This window comes from Rousettus aegyptiacus, unplaced genomic scaffold, assembly GCF_014176215.1.
Source record: "Rousettus aegyptiacus isolate mRouAeg1 unplaced genomic scaffold, mRouAeg1.p scaffold_m13_p_12, whole genome shotgun sequence".
Classification (NCBI taxonomy): Eukaryota; Metazoa; Chordata; class Mammalia; order Chiroptera; family Pteropodidae; genus Rousettus; species Rousettus aegyptiacus.
Window position 1 is genome coordinate 59,938,611 of NW_023416287.1, and position 21,226 is coordinate 59,959,836.

The following is a 21,226-nucleotide window of genomic DNA, read 5'->3' on the forward strand; positions in this document are numbered from 1 at the left end:
TCTTATGCTCAAGGTGCAAGGTAGACGTGGGCAGGAATTTATGAGGCAGCAGGTTCAGCCCCAGTTCTTCTTCTTAAGGAAATGAATCATAAGCATGCACGTTTGCTTTCAGCAAAGCAACTCCAGAATGTTCTAGATACCGTTGCTCTACTCTGTCACATGCCAATTCTACCTTCTCAAGAAAGCACCATCCATATTTCTTGCTAAGGCTCGTATCCAGTTAAAGGGAAATAGGTATTCACAGACCTATTATCATGTTTAACTAATTTTAAAATCCTAGAACATGTATTTTTAAAATAATTATATTTTTAAGATTGACAATGGTTTTTCAAGGTGGAAAGATCAAGTTCTCATTTTACAGATGAATAAACTGAGCTTCCCTAAGACCCTGGAGATAGGTACATGGAACAAGACGGTAAATATGGGTGGACTCCAAAATGCAACTGGACCATGTTTCAAAAGTTTGTTTCTTTTTTCCCCCTTTTTTAAATGATACATTTATTTATTTAAATTAGTTTCAATGACACGGTACATTGGTTAGACATCTATAATGTTCATAAACAATTCTGATTGTTCCCTCCTTCCCAAGCCATCCACTTAAACATCACATTAATGCTAACTGCATTCCTTCTGCCACGCTCCCCGTGCCCAACTATCAACTACTAATTTGTACTTCTTTAACCCTTCATCCCATTCTCCCAGTCCCCCTCCCCTCTGTCTGTCACCAAACTGTCCACTATATTCGTGAGTCTGTTTTTGATTAGTTAGTTCTTTTTATTCCTTTGATACCACATATAAGTGAAATCATATGGTATCTATGTTTCTCTGTCTGACTTATTTCGCTCAGCATAATAACCTCTAGGTCCATCCACATTGTTGCAAATGGTAGGATTTCACTTTTTGTAATGGCTGAGTAATATTCCATTGTATATATGAACCATAATTTCTTTATCCAGTTGTCTGTTTATGGGCATTTGGGTTGCTTCCATATCTTGGCTATTGTAAATTATGCTTCCATGAACATAGGGGTGCATAGATCTTTAAGAATTATTGTTTGGGTTTTCTTTGAATAAATATCCAGAAGTGCAATTGCTAGCTCACAAGGTATATCTATTTTTAATTTTTTGAGGAACCTCCATACTGTTTCCATAGTGGCTGTACCAATTTGCAATCCCACCAACAATGTATGAGGGTTCTCTTTTCTCTGCATCCTCTCCAACACTTGCTGTTTTTTGATGTGTTGATGATAGCCATCCTGACAGGTGTGAGGTTAGACCTCATTGTGGTTTTAATTTGCATTTCTCTGATGATTGGCAACCTTGAGCATCTTTTCATATGTCTGTTAGCCATCTGTATTTCTTCTTTGGAGAAGTATCTGTTCATGTCTTCTGCCCATTTTTAAATTGGATTATTTTTGTTGTTGTTGTTATTGAGTTGTATAAGTTCTTTTCAAAAGCTTATTTCTTGATTAAATATTTGGAATTCAGAAAACATTTTCCCCAGAGGGAGGAAAGTGATATACACAGTGTATTGGTCTCCTATGGCTGCCGTAAGAAATGACCACGAATTTGGTAGCTTAAAACACAGATTTATTCTCTCACAGTTCCAGAGATCAGATGTCTGAAACGGGTCTCACAGGGCTAAGGTCAAGGCGTCAGCAGGGCTGCCTTCCTTCTGGAGGCTCTAGGGAAATTCGGTTTCCTTGTCTTTTCCAGCTTCCAGAGGCTGCCCACATTCCTTGGCTTGTGGCCAGCAATCGCATCACTTCCTTCATCACATCTTCTCCTCTGACTCTGACCCTCCTGCCTTCCACTTTCACTTATAAGGACACTTATGACTCCACTGGGCCCACCTGGATGTCCAGGATAACCTCCCATCTCAAGACCCTTAACTTACACCAGCAAGGTCTCTTTTTTCCATGCAAGGTAATATTCATAGGTTCTGGGGATTAGAATGTGGACACCTTTGGGAGCCATAACTCAACCTACCACACACAGTTCCTAGCTCCACAAAACAGTTCCAAGGCTTATTTAACTCCTAATGTGCTGGAAGTTTTACATAGTTGTTGAAAGGCTCTACACACAAAAGGAACGCAACCACTTATTCATTTTAAGATCTGTTTATGTGTCAGACGCCATGCTGGGCACTGTGGGCACAAAGAGGGCTTCTCTATGGGGAATGCATTCCCAAGAACTCTAGAAGCTCTTCTTCTACCCCTGCTTGGGAGAGTAGGCTCCTGCTCCTGGGCCCTCTGGGCTGTGCTTGTTCCCTAGAGGGCACACTGTGTATGTATCAGGGTACCTGCAAGGTAGAGGCACCAAGAAAATAAAGGGAAATAAAAAGATTTTATATTTTACATTTCAAAATATAGCATTCAAGCTGTCATCATCTTAAGAGGGAAAAAATCAGATCTCTGCAGGACTTACTTTCATTTAAATATTCTTTTTTTTGGAGGGAGAAGTGGGCCACCACAGTTCTTTCAGCATTTACCTGTCCGGTGGCCCCCATTTCCAGCTTCTCCCATCTACTCTTGTTTTTCTGGGGCAAGGATATCCAGCCTCAGATTTATCCTGATGGCTATTAAAGAAAACAGAAGCAGTAGCAGAGTGTCTTTTCTCCATCCAGCCATTGTCTCCATCCCTTACCCTCTAAATCTCATAGAGAAAAGCTAAAGTATGCATAGTTAGTAATAGGAGTAACAGTGTCTGCCAGGGGTGCGAATTCTAGGTGGCAGCAGCTGAAACTGTGGGCTGGAGTGGGTACTCTCTCAGGTGCTGGAGAAGAGCAAACCTCTTGGGGGTCTATACCGCTCATCATTCTGCCTTCTATGAGAAATGTTGACCCTCAGTTGCCACAGCAGATTGGCTAGAGCATCAGCATCAGAGCCAACCTGAGTCAATCAGATGGTCTCTCTGTAGAACCAAAGAGACCATCTCTGTGAGCAATGAGCCATGGTATGAGCAGTGCTCTAGAAGCCCACAAACTCTCATGACTGAGGTCCTTAGAGCTGCCCTGGTGTTTCCACCCAAGAGAACTCTCCTACTAGTCCTAAGACATAAACTGGTATCCTTCCCATAAATACTTCCTTCCTCTTTTCCTTAAGCTAGAGTACTGGGCTTCAGCTAGAAGTGATTTTGATCCTAGAGGATATTTAGCAGTGCCTGAAGACATTCTTGGTTGTCATAAGTAGGAAGAGGGGTGCTACTGGCATCTAGTGGGCAGAGGCCAGGGACGCTGCTTGGCAGCCTACAGTGCACAGCATAGCCACAAATTATTATTAGATTCTACCGCAAATTATTATTTGGCTCAAATGTTAGTAGTGCAAACTGAGAAACTCTGAGCTTGACAGAAATCATTTTTGTCACAGCCTAAGGAACACATAAGTCACCCTGATCGAATAGTCAGTCTAGCATCATTAACGGTCGTTCAACAACGTGTTTGGTAATGTGATTAATATGAAGTACACAATATCACTGGAGATGTAGTCTCCCCCAAATGTTTAACTTAACCTCATCAAGTCTTTAGACATAACTTACAGTTTACAGAAAATTAGAGGATAGAGAAATGAGTTAAACTACATATGACAAAGCAACCAGACAAATCCAGATGGTAGGACATTCTATATGGGAACTGGTCCAGTCTCTTCAGTGAGTCAGCATCATATGAAAAGGGACCATGGTAGATAATAAAAGGAAGGGACATGACTAGATTCAATATGTGGTCCTGGATAGGATACCATCTTGGAAAAAACACCCATAAAGGACATTTTGGCTACCGTGATGTGGCTGGAATGAACATCAGGGTGCATATATCTTTACAGTTAAATGTTTTCAAATTTTGAGGGTAGATACTCAGAAGTAGTGCTGGGTCATAATTTATTCTTAATTTGTCGATGGATCTTCATACTGTTTACCATAGTGGCTGTACCAATTTACATTCTCGTCCTTTTTCCCCACATCCCCACATCCTCTCCAATACTTGTCCTGTTGATAATAACAATTCTAACAGGTGTGAGGTGGTATCTCATTGTGGTTTTGATTTGCATTTCCCTAATAGCTAGTGAAGTTGAGCATCTTTTCATATGTTTGCTGGCTGGTTGTATGTCTTCTTGGGAGAAGTGTCTGTTTTGGTCCTGTGCCCATTTTTTAATTGGATTTGTATTTTTGTTGTTCAGTTGTATGAGTTCTTTGTATATTTTGGATATTAGCCCCTTACTGGAGGTATTGTTTGCAAATATCTTCTCCCATTCAGTTATTGCCTCTTTGTTTTGTTTATAGTTTCCTTTGCTGTGCAGAAGCCTTTTAATTTGATAGGTGGCCAAGACATGGAAATAACCAAAGGGCCCTCCAAAAGGCGATTGGATAAAAAAGCTGTGGTACATATATACAATGGAATATCATTCAGCCTTAAGAAAAGATGAAATACTGGGACAACACGGATGGATCTTGAGATTATCATGCTAAGGAAAATAAGTTAGACAGAAAAGCTGAGAACCATATGATTTCACTCATATATGGGATAAGAAACTGAAAGCAACAAATGAACAAGACAAATGAAAACTCACAATCACAGTTTAGTGGTTATCAGAGGGAAAGGGGGGGTTAGGGAAATAAGGCAGATAAGGGTAAAAGGGGTCAAGTATATAGTGATGGAAGGAGATTTGATTTTGGGTGGTGAACACAATCTAATATATAGATGATGTATTATTGAATTGTACACTTGAAAATTGGTTAATAATAATTTTATTAATCAATGTCACCCCAATAAATTTAATAAAGACATTTGGGGGTCAACAAGAACTGAATATGGTTGCAGTACTGGGGAAATACAATTTTAGTATAATAGAATGGCAGAGATTATTGTCTGAAATAAGTATAGAAAATTCAGAAAGCTATACACTAAGATTTAACACTGGTTGTTTCTGAATGGTGTGAATATGCTGTTTAAACTTTTTTTCACTTGTCTATATTTTCAAATTTTTTACAATGTACATATCCTTATAGAATGTTAAAATGTTATTAAAAATAGCTAATAGACTTTTGAACTTAAGCCAGGGATAGGTAAGTTGGGAGCTGCCTGCCAGCAAATTTTTCTTTATCTAGGAAGGGTGGACATTCATCTAGATACTGCAAGAGATGTCAGCAACAGGGGGGATACCTACCGAAAATGTTCAAAATAAAAGACTAAAGAGAGAATTTTGTGGTTTCCCATCAAAAAGAGGACCAGAGCTCTGGATTCCTGGTGGTAAGAGCAATTAGAACTGAGTGTGTGTACGTGTAGTGTGCATGTGCACGTGCATGGGCAAAAGCAGAAAATAAAGCAACAATGAACAAATTGGTTATAATTGGGGGGAGGAGAAATTAAGAGAAAAGGGATAAACACTCTTGTCCATGATAAAACACTGCAGAGAAGTTCTATAGTAGCTCATCTAGAGGACAGATTCCAACAGCTCTCAGTGAGCACAGAGCACAAGCAACTGCCACTTAAATGGTGTTCTGAAATACGAAATTATCTAAATTGTTAAATGGGTATCCAGCTCAGTCAGCACATTTGCAGAATGAGATTTTAAGGGGCACAGGATGCTGTGATTTCAAGATGTCATTCATTTGCTCAATCCAGCATTAAATTGCTAGAGAGGGGAGTAGATAATAAGGAATGCTCTCCCTAGCAAACACAGTTAAAGAGATCCTCTCCACATGCCAAATGCTATGTCCCTTTCCCAAGGTCATGAAATAAACTCTGATGAGGAAGAAAGAACCTATTATGTTGTTCAGGAACAGGCAGACTTAGAGCTCATCTGTGCAGACCTGTATTTGTGATTCATACAAACTGCTGCAGTTGGTGCAATTCCATCATCAGCCACAAGGTCTGAATAGCCGCCTCACTGTCATTCTCCTGCTGCTGCTCCTCCAGGTTCCAGAACACCCTGTAATTTATAGCCTGTCACTGAGAGGTTTCGTGGGAAACATTTCAGGGCCCTGGGATACGTGAGTTTCACTTGACATGTTTTTTATCTTTTTCCCCAAGCACGGGCTACCTACAGCTAAATTCTCAGCCAATTAAAGGGTGTGTTCTGTACTTAGAATTGATGAAGAGCAGGTCTCTCAGGGCTGTGGGATCCTAAGGGAGTGAGTAAGGTGCAGAGAAGCAACTATCCCCATCCTAGCCAGGTGGGTGACTGAGTGAGTTCTCAAGGGGCTGTCCTCTGCAATCTGCCACAGCTTAACTCCTACATAGAAGTTTTTCCCTCCCTGGAAACTAACCTGAATGCTGGTGAAGGAAAAATAATGCCTGCTATGTTTAAATGTGTTTAAAATACCTAGCTCCTTTCTGGAACATATTGCAGCTAAAAACGAATGGCTATTATAATTTTCTAACTGTAATTCCCCATAAATGGTTTGTATTCCCTAGAGTCTGCATATCTTTCAATCATGGGAATTATAAATTAATATATTCCCTTGATAAGTAGCGTAGGATGATTATATTATATATGTACATGTTTTATATATTTTGTTTAGCCCTATGTAATTTTAAGTAGAAGTGAAGTGCCTCATATTTAGCTTCTGGTCTCCTATGATTCTTTTGATCCTTTCCTGCTGTTTAAAGTAATTAATATTAAGCAATTATTATATGTACAGCATACCATGTCTTCTAGAAAAACATTTAAAAAGTTCCTGCCTGTGAGACCCTTATAAAGTAATTAGAGTCAAGAGATATTCATGAAGTATCCAGAGTTTGAATATAAGAAAGCATATGACCAGGTATGAACCACAATCTGACTTGAATGTGCGATTCACTTTGTTCTTTTATTCATTCATCCATACGTTCATTCACTCAGGCAACAGATATTTCATGTTTAATATGTGCCAGTGCTGAGTTAGTGTGACAGAGTCTGTTAGCTAGCTTCCCCAACAGATATTCCCAACCCTTTATTCCTTGCCCATTTTTCTCAATATAGAGGCTGAAAAAGAGAAAAAAAAAAATCACTTTTTTTAGCCTCCTTTGTGGCTGAGAGAGGCTCAGTTTTGGCAAATGAGCTATAAAAAGAAGTCTGCTCAGGTTCTTCTGACAAGGACAACGTATTATGATTCAAAAGCCCTTTGTCCCTATCACCTGCCTTGAATGAGGATGTGATGCCTGGAGCTGTGGCAGTTACCTTACGACCTTGAGGTGACAAGCATGAGACTAAAACATCAACACAGAGGATGGCAAAAAAAATAATGAGTCCTGGTCCTTGATAACATTACAGAGCAGATACTACTGCTAACAACAACAGGCCTCTAACTTCTTACATGAGAAAACCAATTTCCATTAGTTTAAGGTGCTTGTGGCTGAAAGCATTTGTAACTTACAGCTGGGTGTATAGTGCTAAATAACAGAGACAAATAATTACAAATATACTGTGTGTGACTATGGAGAATTGGGTGGGTACAGGCAAACCTAAGCTAGACTAGGCACAGGGTGGCTTAGTAATGAATACAATGAGCTCTGAGCCCTGAATGATAAATAAAGGCCAGAGAAAGAGCATCAGACAGACAGAATTGTCTGTTCTGAAGGGGGCAAAAAGATGGTGTGTTTGAGGAACTAAGAAGTTCTGTAAGGCGTATGTGAAGTATAAGAGTCAGGTGAGGTGGGTGGGGGCCAGAGTCTCCTGGACCTCATGGACTCTGACAAAGATGCACTTGCTCTGCTCACAGACAACAGGAAACCCCTTATGAGTTTTAAGCGGGAGCAAGTCATGATACACTATTTTTAAAAAAGTATCCCTTGATGACAGGTGGAGTGTAAGATGGAGGAAAGGGCAGAGGAAGGAGGGTATGGCTATAAAAGGGCAATAGGAGGAATCCTTGCAATGATGGAAGTGTCCTGTACCTCATACCTCCACTGTATCAATGTCAATATCCTGGCTGTGATGATGCTGCACTATAATTTGCAGCATCATCAAATGATGGGGAGTGGGGGGAACAGGATCTCTCCTTCCTACAACTGCATGAGAATCTACAATGATCTTAAAATAAAAAGTTTAATGAGAAAAAATTGTCTCCTAGTTTCAACATGGAGAGAGGATGAGAGAGTTGGGAGAGGTGTGGAGACAGGGGACCAATTATGAAGCAACACAGTCATCCAGAAAGCGGCTGGGCCTTAGACCAGGGAGGTGGCGTGAGAGGAGTGGGTTGATTTGCAAAGTATCCTGAATAGACTCACCGATGGATCTGTGTGGGAGGTGAAGAAGAGGAAAAAGTGCAGAACGACTCCCAAGTTCCTGCTTGGAGCAGGAAGGTAGATCCTGGCATCTTTTACTGAAATAGGACATGAAGGAAGAGAAGCAGCTTTCATGGTGGTTGGTGGTGGGGAAGGGGACGTGGCATGGCCAGCTCATGTTTGCATAGTTTAAATTTAAGGAGCAAATGAACTATCCAGGTGGAGATTCTGAGTGGGCATCAGGAAATGTAGTCATCTTAAAACAGAACTAAAAGTGAAATTTCCTTATCTCACTCCCTTTCCTAATTCCACTGCCTTTCTTCTAGGAAAACATGAATGTTCCAGAAAACATTCATTGCCCCCTTGCCACCACATTGCACCTCTGGCCCTTCTCTCTCTACTCTTAATTGCTACCCCAACCCGACTGGTGAATGCCTGACATGGGTGGTGGCAGGCTTGATTAGAGGGGCTGGAGTCACTGCCAAAGTCCAAGCCCATGTACAGCAGGCCCTCCCCTGACTCCTTGTGCCCAGTATGGGACTCAGCCCATTTATCACTATGAGGGGCAGTGCCTGCTTTCTAGAAGCAGTCCTGAATCTCCTCTTAGCTCAGTGTTCCACCTGCAGCTAGTGGCCTGCTGTCCTCAATTATGCAGCTGGTCATCCAAGGAGCCTTGGGGTCTGCTGTCTAAACCCAGCCAGCTAGCTCTCTCTGCGGCTGTGTTGGAGCAGGTGTGTCCCCTGGCTTAGAATGAGAGCTAGAGGAAGGAGACTTAACTTTGGCCCTCTGCATAAGATGCTTGCCAGATGAAATGGCAGGTGGGGAAGGCAAGAAAGATGTTTGAAAGCTGTCACAGAAAGAAAGAATATGTACAGTACATTGAAGACTATCCTCGAAAACCTTCTAGGAAGGTGCCATATTAGAAGCAGAGTCTCAGTACGCTTTCATTCCTGAGTTGAAAGAGGTCATCATTGATAAAGCAGCTGACTTTCATTTAGGAGCCATGATGCACGAACCAATTTCTTACATCTTTATACCCTGGCATTATGCTCAGCACTTCAAGATGCACACTCTTTGAGAGGCTCTGGGACCTGCCACTGACTGAGGAGTAGCAGGGTCTCAAGTCTTCCTCAGACTCCTTCCAGGGCTGAGGGGGGATTGCACACACTAATTGTTATGACCTTCTCTTATTATCTTGCCCAATGTATACAGTTGTTTTCATTTAAGATTAATGTGTACATGATATGACTCTTCTATACTCTTTTCCAATTGGCTAATCATCCTTGGTACATGCTCTATTGCTCAAAATCCTGAAGGAGAGGATGGATGAGTGGTCCCTTGAATCTTTTATTAATCTGGGGTCTATTCTTCTAGATCTTTTTTTATGTATATGTACGCACACACAAATTTTTACACAAATAGGAACATACTATACATATTCTGAACTTAATATTTTCACTGAATGATAAAATTTTGGTGATTCCCCCATCAACAGATATAGAGTTACACATTATTTTAAACCATTCCATAGTATAAATAGTCTATATTTGTAACCATTTGCTGTTGAATATTTTTTTTTAGTTGTGTCCAGCTGTTTCTATTACAAATGACTACAATAAACATCCTTTGTACATATATCTTTGCATATTTATGTGAATAGTTCTAGAAAGTAAATTAATAGACATGGAATTGCTAGATCAAAGAATATGTATGTTTGAAAACTTAAAAACTACTGCTAAATTACCTTCCAAAAATGTTTAATACTTTTCACTTTCATCCATACTGTATATTATCAATTAAAAATATCTGTATCTTTTTGATGGATAAAAAGGGTTATCTCATTTAAGTTTTGTTTCTCTGATACTAGAAAGAATGAGTATCTTTTCGAATATTTATTGGAAATTTCTATTTTTTACCTTTGGGAATTTTTTGTTATATCTCAAAGTGATTTCATCACATTGTATGTTTCTTATAGACTTTTAGAAGCTCTTTTACAATAGATACTGATCTTCTGTTGCAACTATTTCATCTAGTCTGACACTTGTCTTTTATTTGTGTATGGTATCTTTAAAAAAAATTTAAAGGATACCTTCTGGGAATTAAGTCTTGCTTAGTTAGGTCCTCTCTGCCTAAAAATTATACCTTTAGAAATTCCTATGTTATTTTTTTTCTAATACTTTTACAGCTTTAATTTTATTTTTACTTCTGAAATATTTGTGAACTTATGATATGAGATAGGGCTCTGGCTTTACATTTCCCCTCAAATATCTCAATACCAGTTGTGTTGGTGCCAATTACTGATTATTTCTTCTTTTTACCACCTTTATAATATATCAAATTTTATCTGACCCTGCTCTTCTCCATTGAGTACTTATACATTTTAGCATTGTCAGCATCACACTTCTATTTACTGTAGCTCCACAGTATGTTTTGATGTCTGGTAGGACACATCTACCATTACCCACCACTACCACCACTATAACTACTCACAATAATTTATTTAGCTATTCTTAAACATTTTTTTTCTACACAAACTTTATAAATGGGTCAAATTTTGCTTTTTAAAAACATCTGTAACTAAAATGGGTTTGTATTGAATATGTAGAGTAATTTAAGGACAACTAACATCTTAATAAGACTGAGGCTTTTCTGATCCAGGCACATAGAATGTCCCTTTATTATTCAACTCTTCTGTTAAAAGTTAAGTAAACATTTGCAGTTTTCTTAACCAGGCTTTACATTTTTCTTGTTAGGTTTACTCTTAGATGTTATAGTTTTTGTTGTTACTGTGAACGGTATATTATTCTATTATATCTTATGATTGGCTCTTGCTATTCTATAGGAAAGCTATCCTGAATTTAGATGCTTTAATGAGTCCTTTATTAGTTCTAATAGTATTTGGTTCACTCTTTAGAATCTTCTATTTAGAATATTAACAGCTGCAAAGATTATTACATTTTTATATATTCCCTTTTAATATTAACACTAGTTTCTATCTTTTCTTCTTATCTAATTCCATTGACTAGAGTTGGTAGCACAATGTGGGACCAAGGTGAATACTTGTACTAACCTTAAAGAGAATAATTCTAAAATTTTATTGTTAAATATAATGTTTCTGTTAAATTCTGGGAGAAAAAGCCTTTATTAAACTAAGGAGGTTTACTTTTATTCTCTACCTCACTAAGACTTATCAGAAATAAGCTTTGAATTTAACAAACTTATTTTCAATGCATTAAAATGAACTGCAATTAAATTCTTTAAATAAAAAGTCCTCTTTGGCTAATGAAAAACTTCACTGACCATTACTATATTTTAAAAAGAAAGTATAATCAAGTCAGAGACCTCTGATGCTACTTGAGTTGGTATATGTTAAAAGTAAAAAACTAGAAATATCTTTAGGGGAAGTACATCAAAACAAATCATATATTTATGCTATTGGTAATTTAACATGAATCCCTCACCTTGAAATCATCGGGAATGAGGAGTTTTGATGTTCGTAGAAAATTCAAGATATATCTGAACATCTGTCCATCTCTGTCAATGAAATAGTGCTGTTTGAGACTGTCCAAAACAATGGGCTCTGTACCATCAAAAAGTCTTCCGATTCTGTGATAGAAAAGAGGGAACAGTGAAGACAATTAGAATCAATTGCTCGGCCACTAAAACTAATAGCTACCATTTTGTACCAGTGTCAAAGGTAGCAATTTCAAAGATGGCAGGCAGGAAAAAAAAAATCACCCCTTAATGGTTCTTTATGGTTCTTTGAGAAGTACTGGTCCCTGCTTGACAAATATCTCAGGGCCAGACAATTCAAAATAGTCTCAGGCTTTCTCAAGTAAACTCTTTTACTCACTGTCTTTAACCTGTAAAGGAAATGTTCCCGACATGGTGATTATGGCTAAGTGCTGTCACTGTAATGGAAGACCATGTCTTTCCCCCGTTACTTAAAACAACCTTCTTTGCTACTTAAAAAATGTTATTGCTCCAAAGTGTCTTTTAAACAGCTTCTATGAAAGAAGCAGTTTTGTTTTTAAGAAATCTATTTTCTGAGCTTTTCCCACCCATGAATCCCAAACCTTCCAAATATAAAGCAATGCCTATATGCTAACATCTACATTTAATTATAAAAAAGAATAATTGCAAATATCACTCATTTAGGAGAATATATTTTCTATTAACAAAATACAGTCTAGTTTCTTAGGTCTCAGAAAAAAATCATTTGTAATTGCAGGCATCATTATAAAAAATACGTATATGACCATCCAAAAATTAAGACCAAAAAATAATATATTTGACCACCCCTAAAATATGACCTAGTTCTGGAACACAAGTGGCTATGGGTAATTTTTAAAAACAGGAATTCATAATATGTTTTTCCATTTATAGAGCAAACATTTGAACAGTGTGCTACAGTTAGAGTGTTTTGCATTCATTATCATTTAACCTTTTAAGGAAGGCTGAACTTAGATAGTTTAGTATACATTTAGTTAATAGAAAGTGGTCACATCTATATTACGAGAAAGTAATATAGATAATAGATAATGACAAACAAATAGCCTATATCAAAAAATAAATTTTACACACTAGAAATCACTTCCTTTACCAAAAAGTGCTTTTTACTTTTCATTAACAGTGTAGGCAGGCAAATGGCTCCATTCTTTAATGAAAAGCTCTTAAGGACCTTATAAGTCTATCTCTAATTTGGAACATCATTTGATTACTTTGAAGATGATTTTAAAATCATACATTTTCTAACCTTATTTGGAAATAGGACAAATGTAATGGCAAATCAATAATTCCACCCCTCTTAAAATACAACAAATGGAAAAGCTCCTCCCCTCTCTTCCAAAAAAAGAGTGACATGTGCATTTCTGTTTCAATAAAAATATTTTAAAGATTATTAGAAAACTCAGTTCTTACTTGCAAGTAATAAATGCAAAGAAGAAAGCAACTAATTATGGTCAGGTCCCATTTCTAAAACAATATATTTTTCTCAGCTAATGTTTTCATCCAACTTTCCAAGAATTGAGGGAGATTAACAGGGTGTGGATTACAACCATCCTAGGATTGTTGCCCTGCATCTCCCTTGTCATTCATATCTCATTAACACATCAATCAAACGTAGGCTATGTAAAAAAGAGGTAGTGAAACTGAAATACACTTAGTCACTTATTTATGGTGTTTCTAGGACAGTTTGATGCAGGATGGGAAATAACGAGACTGGTTTGCCTATTATTAAAACATTATACTCTTTACTGTAACATGATAAATTAACAGTTGACGAGAAGAAAAGGGAGCTATATTAAGTGCTTTCCAGATACCCTGCATTATTCTAAGCACTTTATATATGTAACAAATCCATTATCCTCCTTTTAAAGATGAAGAAATGGGCTCAAAACGATGAGTAACTTGCCTGACTAGTTAAGTAGCATTGGGGGATTTGTGCCTAGTCTGTTTGCTTTTAAAGGGGCCTCCCTCTGAAGATTGGAATGAAAAGAATTACCACTACTTAAGGAAAGCTTTTGGTCTAGCTTTTATTTCTCTTATATTTGTTCAGTAAGAGCTTTACAATGAAACCCAAACATGTATACTGATTATTTTGGTGGCCTAAAATAAGTAAGAATCACTGATTGCAAATCACTTCGGTAAAGAGATGAATAGTAAATATTTTATTCATATATAAATCCTATGCTTTTTTATACTTAAGTACTCATTTCCAAAATCTAGATAGATGCACACCGGCACAAAATGAGTGATTACTAAATCTCTACGGAGTGACTAAGTAAAGGAGTGACTGTGCAGGGAATGGAATGAGGTTCTCTGCCAGTTACTAGCTGTCATCTGGGTGAAATGAATTTTCTGTGTCTTCATTTCTTTTATAAATGTGTCTGTTCTTTTATAAAATTACACTAACTTTTTCTTGGAGTTGCTGACAAAATCAAATGGGGTCATGGCAGGCTCAAAGATTACAGCAACAGAAGGAATCTCTCAAAGTAGGAAACAAAATTTCTATGAAAGCAGTTTTTAGAAGACTGCAGGCAGTAAAAGGAACAGGATTTAAGGAGTAAAAGAATGATCTTGGCTGAAGTGTATTGTTATAGACCTTTCTAAGATAGGAGAGATGGGTCGTTTTAATAGTTTTTAAAATGCAAAAGAAAAAATTAAAACAAAACAAAAAAACAAGAAACCACTTTTGGCAAATAGAGGAAATTGGGCATAGTTGAGATCTGAAGCACTTTCACAACTGACTTACACGAAATAGTAAAAAACGCTAAGGAAATAGGAGGGAAATCTGAAAGAAGGCCCTGTGCGGGGACAGAGAGGTGGCCTGCAGCCACTGGGAGAGGCAGTGGGAGAAGTGGAGTCTCGAGGAGGAATTAATTAGAGAAACTGAGGTGGAAAGACTGGACTCCACCCGACAAATGAGAAACCCCAGCAGCTCCGAGCGCGGACCAGCGGAGGCCCTGGCACCTGCGCAGCGGGCTCGCGCTGGGCCCGGGGAGGAAGTCCTTGGTGGACCGGAAGTTCCCGGAGATGGCGGGAAAACGCTCAAGACCTCATGCTCAGGGCAGAAACAGCTACATGGGTGACGCGGAAGCTGAAAGAGGCCGGCCTGTGAAGAGAAGAGGGAAAGACTTGGAAAGGAGGGGCCTGAGGGCCGCGTCCAGTGCACACTCCTGACTGAGGTGAAAGGCCTGCCAGAGAAGAAAGAGTCCCCCTGTTTGAGGCAACACATGTTCGGAGTAATAAAAGGAAACACAGTGCTGCCGGCTTCTGCTACCTTTGAAGAACATTTTTAGTCGTGAGAACAATTTGAAAGGACACGGCTGTGGCAATGATCGCAATATGGCGTCCCGAGGTCGGTTTTGAGATCGGGCTCAATGTGCTGTGTAAAAAAGCATTGTTTGGCTAAGAAAATAAAGGGGAAAATCGACATGGGCTTTATTTCTTGTGGACATATGAATGGAGTTACAAATCAAAACTGCAGTGATTTGTAAGCTCTTGTGCCTGAAAACGATGTGGAACTGATTACAGTTTACTAACCTTGGAGAACATTCCTGTTTTTCAACTGACCAAGACCAAGTTGGCTCCAGATGATGTAGCGCTGGCTTTTTTTAAAAAACACTCATTGAACCAAGTGGCAATGCTGAGAAAAACCTCCTTCCACAGTTTTTTTATTTTTTTACAGATATTTTTTAACATTTTATTTTGTACATTTTCGAACTTATGCCAAAGCAAAGAAAATAGCGTAATGAACCTCTTTGTGTCCTTCCAGCTTCAAATGCTATCAACTTGGCCAATCTTGTTTTACCTATCTATACCCAGATGCCTCACTTTCCCCCACTAGGATTTTTTTTAGTAAATTCCAAATATCCTGCCATTTTATCTTTAAATATTTCATTGACTAATAGGATTATAAAGGTTCACTAAAAATATGCACTAACAGATACTGAAATATACTTTTTCTTGCTTTTTGAATATTAGCATTCTGTTGATTACTCTTGTTTATGAGCAAACATAGGACCAAATCTCCAAGGAAATTAAGCTCCTTTTGGTGGAAAGTCAGTCTGGTTCCCCACTATAGTTTCCCCTCTCCCTGGCATTAAAGAACATTCATAAATGAAAGAGAGTATAGGGGTAGGAACTGATTACCTGGCTTAGTGTGAACCAGTCACTAAGAGTTTATTTTTCCTTGTGTATTCATTCATTTATAGGACCTTGTTTCTCTAATTTACTGTGACTCAGTTCCTTAAGAATTTCTCTTCCTTTATTGTGTAGTCATTCAGTTATTCATTTATTCTTTCCGCCAATATTACTGAGCCAAACCATGCGAAATACAGGAGATCAAGTGGTCAATAAGCCACACTCCTTCCTTTTGTGGAATTTAATAGACTGTGGAGTAGTAATACAGATCAATTGCAGTATGATGGAGTGTGTCACCAGGTGTGTAGAGTGGGCTATGTGAGTACACAGGAATTGCACCCAACTTAGTTTTGGGGAAGCAGGGAAGAAAAAGTTCACTGAAGACCTGAAAGACAAGCAAAGCTGGCCAAGTACAGGGGTGGGAGGTAAGGTTAGGCATCAGAGAAGAGGGGTAGGGAAGCTACAAAGGCTTGAAGCCAGAAAAAACCTGGCATGTGATTACTCTCCACTGGGATGCAGAGTAGGCAGAACTGAAAAATGAGGCCGGAGCAGCAGAAGTCAGATCACAAAGAGCTATCTATGTAAGCCAGGTCAAGGAGTTTGGATTTGGTTTCAAGGGCAATGGGGACTGATGTCAGGCTATGCTCTCAGAGATGTCAAGGAAGAGAACAAATTTAGAAGTGAGACAGAATTGAAATACCATATCTGAAATCACATCGCCTCACAGATGCAGCTGGCTTATCCAAATCGTGTCTCCTTTGCTTTGCTTTTGACTGTGTCATTTGCATAGAGCACTGATTCTTAACCCTGGCTGCATGACAGAATCACCTGGGGAACTTTTAAAAAAATACTGGCGCCCACTGCCAGATATTGAGGTCAGGGTTGGGGCTCAGGCATCTACCTGCATTTCTTTAAAACCTCCCCAAATAAGTCGAACAGCTGAATTGAGAGCCAATGTAAAGGAAGGTGAGCAGAAAGACTAAAGAGGGGCAAGCCAATGTCATCGGCTTGTGTCATTCTGCCACTTTGAACTGTTGCAGAACAGTGAAGGCTCTCCAGGATGACCTGTTTTACAAATGGAGAAAAAGAGTTCCAGATATATAATGCTCAAGAATGCACAGCTGGCTAGACATAGAACTGGCTCTAAACCTACCATGCTTGCCCCTGGGGTGATAGACAAAGGATAGTCACATTCAAGCCAGTGGAGAACAGCTGCTATAATGCTAATTACCATGTATTGAAAAGTATTACGTGCCAAAGAGTGAGCTGGTTGTTTATGGGTTTTATCTTATTTCTTTCATACAATGATCTCATGAGGTGGCCATATTATTCCCATTTCACAGATGAGGAAATTGAAACCCAGAATGGTTGTCACTTGGCTTAGGTTCCAGCCTAAGTCTGACACTGAAACCTGTGTCTTTGACCACTAAATATACTGCCTTTTCATTTATAATTTCGAAACAACAACAAAAACAACAACTTCCCTAGGAAATGCACATTTTTATGGTTCAATGTAGTTTGCCAACATTGTGTGTTATCCCAAGCAGGTTTGGTTATCATCAATTTTGTAGGTAAACTAATTTACTTAGTAGCTGGGATACAAAAAGTTGAGGCTCAGGAACCTGGTATAGTTGAGGTCTGGGTATACTGAGAAGATACCTAAACTGAACCAAACCAAAACACCCAAGACTTCAAAGGTTACCTTCAAACTGGGGTACAAGTGTGAATAATAAGGGATAGGAAAGTGAGGATTCTTAGAAAAATGAAAACTTTTCTGGGGAGAGGAATACACATGAAATTCCAACTCCGTTTATCATGCAGCTCTCGTGTTCCATAATGTGCTGTGTCCCTACATTTAATCCACAGGGATTTGCCGCTTTACAGCTAAAGGAATTAAACTTAAAGAGGTTTCCAACCCTTCTGAGGGGTTACACACACAGTCCTCCTTATGCTTCCTGGTGAACAGTGTCTGTCCAGCACCGTGGCATGTGACACACAGGTTCTACTTTACCAGAGGCAAGCGTTAATTCTTTCAACTCTCCACAGCTGGAGCACACAAGGTAATTACAAAGCAAAGGAGGGTAAGAGAAGGGCTCCAGTGCAGTGCCCTGGGGAGGGTGAAGAAGACCCAGCCCAGGGATTGGGTTAGGAATGAAGTGCCAACGACAGACGAAGGGATGAAGATGGTGAGAAAAGGGTAGGAACACGTTGTTGGGCCTTTTCACCCATGTGGCACTCCTTGGCCAAGAAATTATTTTTTTCTCCACCTCTGGAGTTCAAGCCACGGAAAATATGGTTTGACTTGAGGAAAAGATTTAATTTAGTTTCTGGTCCAGATTTATTTTGCTAAGCAACTCAGAGGAAACCTCCAAATTACCTCTTTAGCATTACTTTTGGAGGATATTTTTAAATTATAAAAGTAATACCTACTCATTATTGAAAATTGGAAAAGTATAGTGGACAAAAAAGCAGCAAAACAGAAAAATAATCTGCCATGTGTCCACTGACTTTTAAGTAAAGCATTACTTTTAAAAAATCCAATTTAAAGAGTATTTTTCTGTTGAGTAATTTTGTTTTCAGAAAAAGTTGTAACTTTATACTTTTTCTAACCAATCCAAGTTAGCAGATTCCCAACCAAGTTTTTGTCCTAATATTTGAAACCTGAGAAAGATGGCAAATGAGGTAGATGGTTAGATGAGGGTGTTTATGTTTGTGCAAGCACAGGTGTGTGTGTGTGTGTGTGTGTGTGTGTGTGTGTGTGTGCGCGCGCGCATGAACAAGAGGTGTGTGAAGGAAGAGCTGTCACTGCAGGTGGAACATGGACTTAGAACAGCGGGGAAGGAGGGCGATACAGAGAGAAGGGACAGAACGGCGACTAATGGGGACCTTTTCCTCTTTTCAGCTGAGATGGTAGATCAGGAAACAAAGTGGGTAGAGGGAAAGAATAAAGGTAGGTTGATATCTGAAAGTTTTTGAAATGTGGGGGTTTGAAACTGTATTCTATTTTTACATATATCTTTAAATGCCCATGGTAAAATGTTTTTCTTTTTTGAAAACAGAGAATGCTAAGCTGGACATTATTACAATGTAAAAAACAAATAAATAAATAAAAAGAAACCACAAGTCAATTTACTGTTTTAGAAGTCTGAATGATCATAAACAATTTAATTTGCATAAAGTATTATAACTTAAAGTCTAGGAATAATTCTTTATAGTTTCCTCACTTGGGAAATTTCATCTACATTTCATGAACACAGATAAAAATTAATTCAGAGCTTGTTACAGAAATGAATAGAAGTATTTGAAGAGAAGGGGGAATATACCTTCTTACTAAAAACAAACAAAACAAATTACATCTCCTTATGGGGAAGTAATGTTTCCAGTACTTGTTCCCCGAGGCAGCATCATTTTCTTAAATGATACACAGAACCGAAGAAAGTAAGAGAAAGGAAAGAAGTTTAAAATATAAGAATTTAAAGTCTAAAAGCAAAACCAACTCTGAAGCTGGGCATTTTGGAGAACCGGTCACATTGATGGTGACACTGATGGCTCAGGGGGAGCTTAAGACCACTCAGGGGACTGCTAGCCCTCCAGGAATTCCATGAGTCTTACCCATGACTCTGGCTAGAAACATTTTTTAAATTAGGAGAGTTACAATGACTGTTTTTATGAACAATGTATTATTGCAATTAACCTGACTTTAAAAAAAAAACATCAGAATTTACATAAGGCTTTTTATTTCAATATTCATTGAATGCTTATTATGTTCTTGGTGCTCTGCTAAGCCTCTTAAAAAAAGCGTGACATGGTCCCATGAAAGGACATGGGGAGAGGGAACATAATCAGCATGGGGCAGCAGGGAAGCCTTCCTGCAGGAGGCAATGCCGGTGCAGGGCTTCGACAATCACTAGGCATAAGGTGAAGGGCACAGGGGCTTGGAGAAAGGATTTCAGACAAGAGAGAACATGATGGGTGAGGTAGGGATACAGCAAGTGAAGAGCATCTCTCTCAAAGTGTCAACCAGAGTAGAGTCTACAAGGGCACCATTATTCACAAGAGCTTGGGCATAGTGCTTTCAGTAATGTCTTAGGAGCCCCTGTAACATTCATTCTAGAATTCCTAGACCTGGGTTTGAGTCCTGACTTTACTGTCTTTAAGACTAAATCAGTTTGAGTTTTGATTTCTTCATCTGAGAAATGGGATAATCCAAAGAATTCTTATGAGGAATAAATGACTGTCTAATAAAAGCTACATTTACTGAGTGTTCACTGCATGAAGGGCACCGTACTGAGTCTTCACAATGACTCTACCGGGTAAATGCTATCACCCCCATCTTACAAATGAGGACACTGCAGCCAGTTAATAAACGCTGAGGCCAGAATTCGCGATCAGGCAGTGGGACCACTTCCTTACTACCCAGGGGTCGCTTGGCACCTCTGTAAAGCACTACACCTACCCAGCATGGGCTTAATAAATGCTGACACTTTTTCACTCTGGAGAGTACGTGCTATGCCAAACACAGTTCCGTGTGTAAAAGCCTGTTGTGCATCTGGAATTGGAAGAAAACGTTTATGATAACCTAGTCCTGCTCTTTGGCTTGAGTAAGTTCCTGCTTAAAAATGATTTCTAGGGTAAAGGGCTATATTTCTAAAATCAGTCTAGAATCAGATCATCATAATCTCCCTTGGTAGCACCCTTTGGTATTTTCAGCTCCAATGGTTTCTGTTTAGGTTTTCTCTCGCTTTCTATTTGGGCAGGCAAGCATGCACATGTGCACATGTGGGAGCCTGTCCCCACAGCCCACCCTCACCCTCCTCCCAACGGTCTGTTCCATATTTGGAGGAATTTTTGACACACTTCATTTTTCTCTTGATTTAAAACTCTCGAATATGTTTTTCATTAATAATTACTATTCGGAGAAAAAATGTTGTAACAGCTAATATTTTTTTGAGTTTATATCAGACATTCTGCTAACTTTACGGATGATCTGATTTAATCCTCACAACTCTATAAAGTATTGACAGGTAACATTTTGATTCTCCTGATGGAGAAACTAAGGCACAGAGCCATCAGGTAACTTGCTAAGGGTTGCTGAGCAATACAGTCTCTCTTCCCCAAAGAGTGAGGGCCAGCCCATCCTCCATGCTGTCCCCAACTCTCAGCAGCCATCTGTCCCAGAACTCCCAGATCCTTTCCCACCCTGGCACATCCTGCCAATCTTCATCTTGTAGTTGCTCTCTAGTTTTCTTGTTACACAGCATACTCTTTTGCATGTGTTCCCACTGAATTTAATCTGTGTTTGAGTAATAGCTCTTATTCCTGGGCTTCTGAGTACTAGCAGCCCTATCTATTGGACTAATGCATTCTTATTTGATGAAAT

The 21,226-nt window shown here is 38.9% G+C and overlaps 1 protein-coding gene across 3 annotated transcripts in view; it reads right to left on the bottom strand.

Annotated features, from left to right (window-relative positions):
* KCTD1 (potassium channel tetramerization domain containing 1) overlaps positions 1-21,226 on the bottom strand; it is a 170,552-nt gene that overhangs the window by 9,427 nt on the left and 139,899 nt on the right. For all 3 annotated transcript variants that reach the window (XM_016160076.2, XM_016160077.2, XM_016160075.2), the window contains exon 3: positions 11,664-11,808. In XM_016160076.2, coding sequence (XP_016015562.1) covers positions 11,664-11,808 — 145 coding nt within the window. The remainder of the gene's footprint in view (positions 1-11,663; positions 11,809-21,226) is intronic.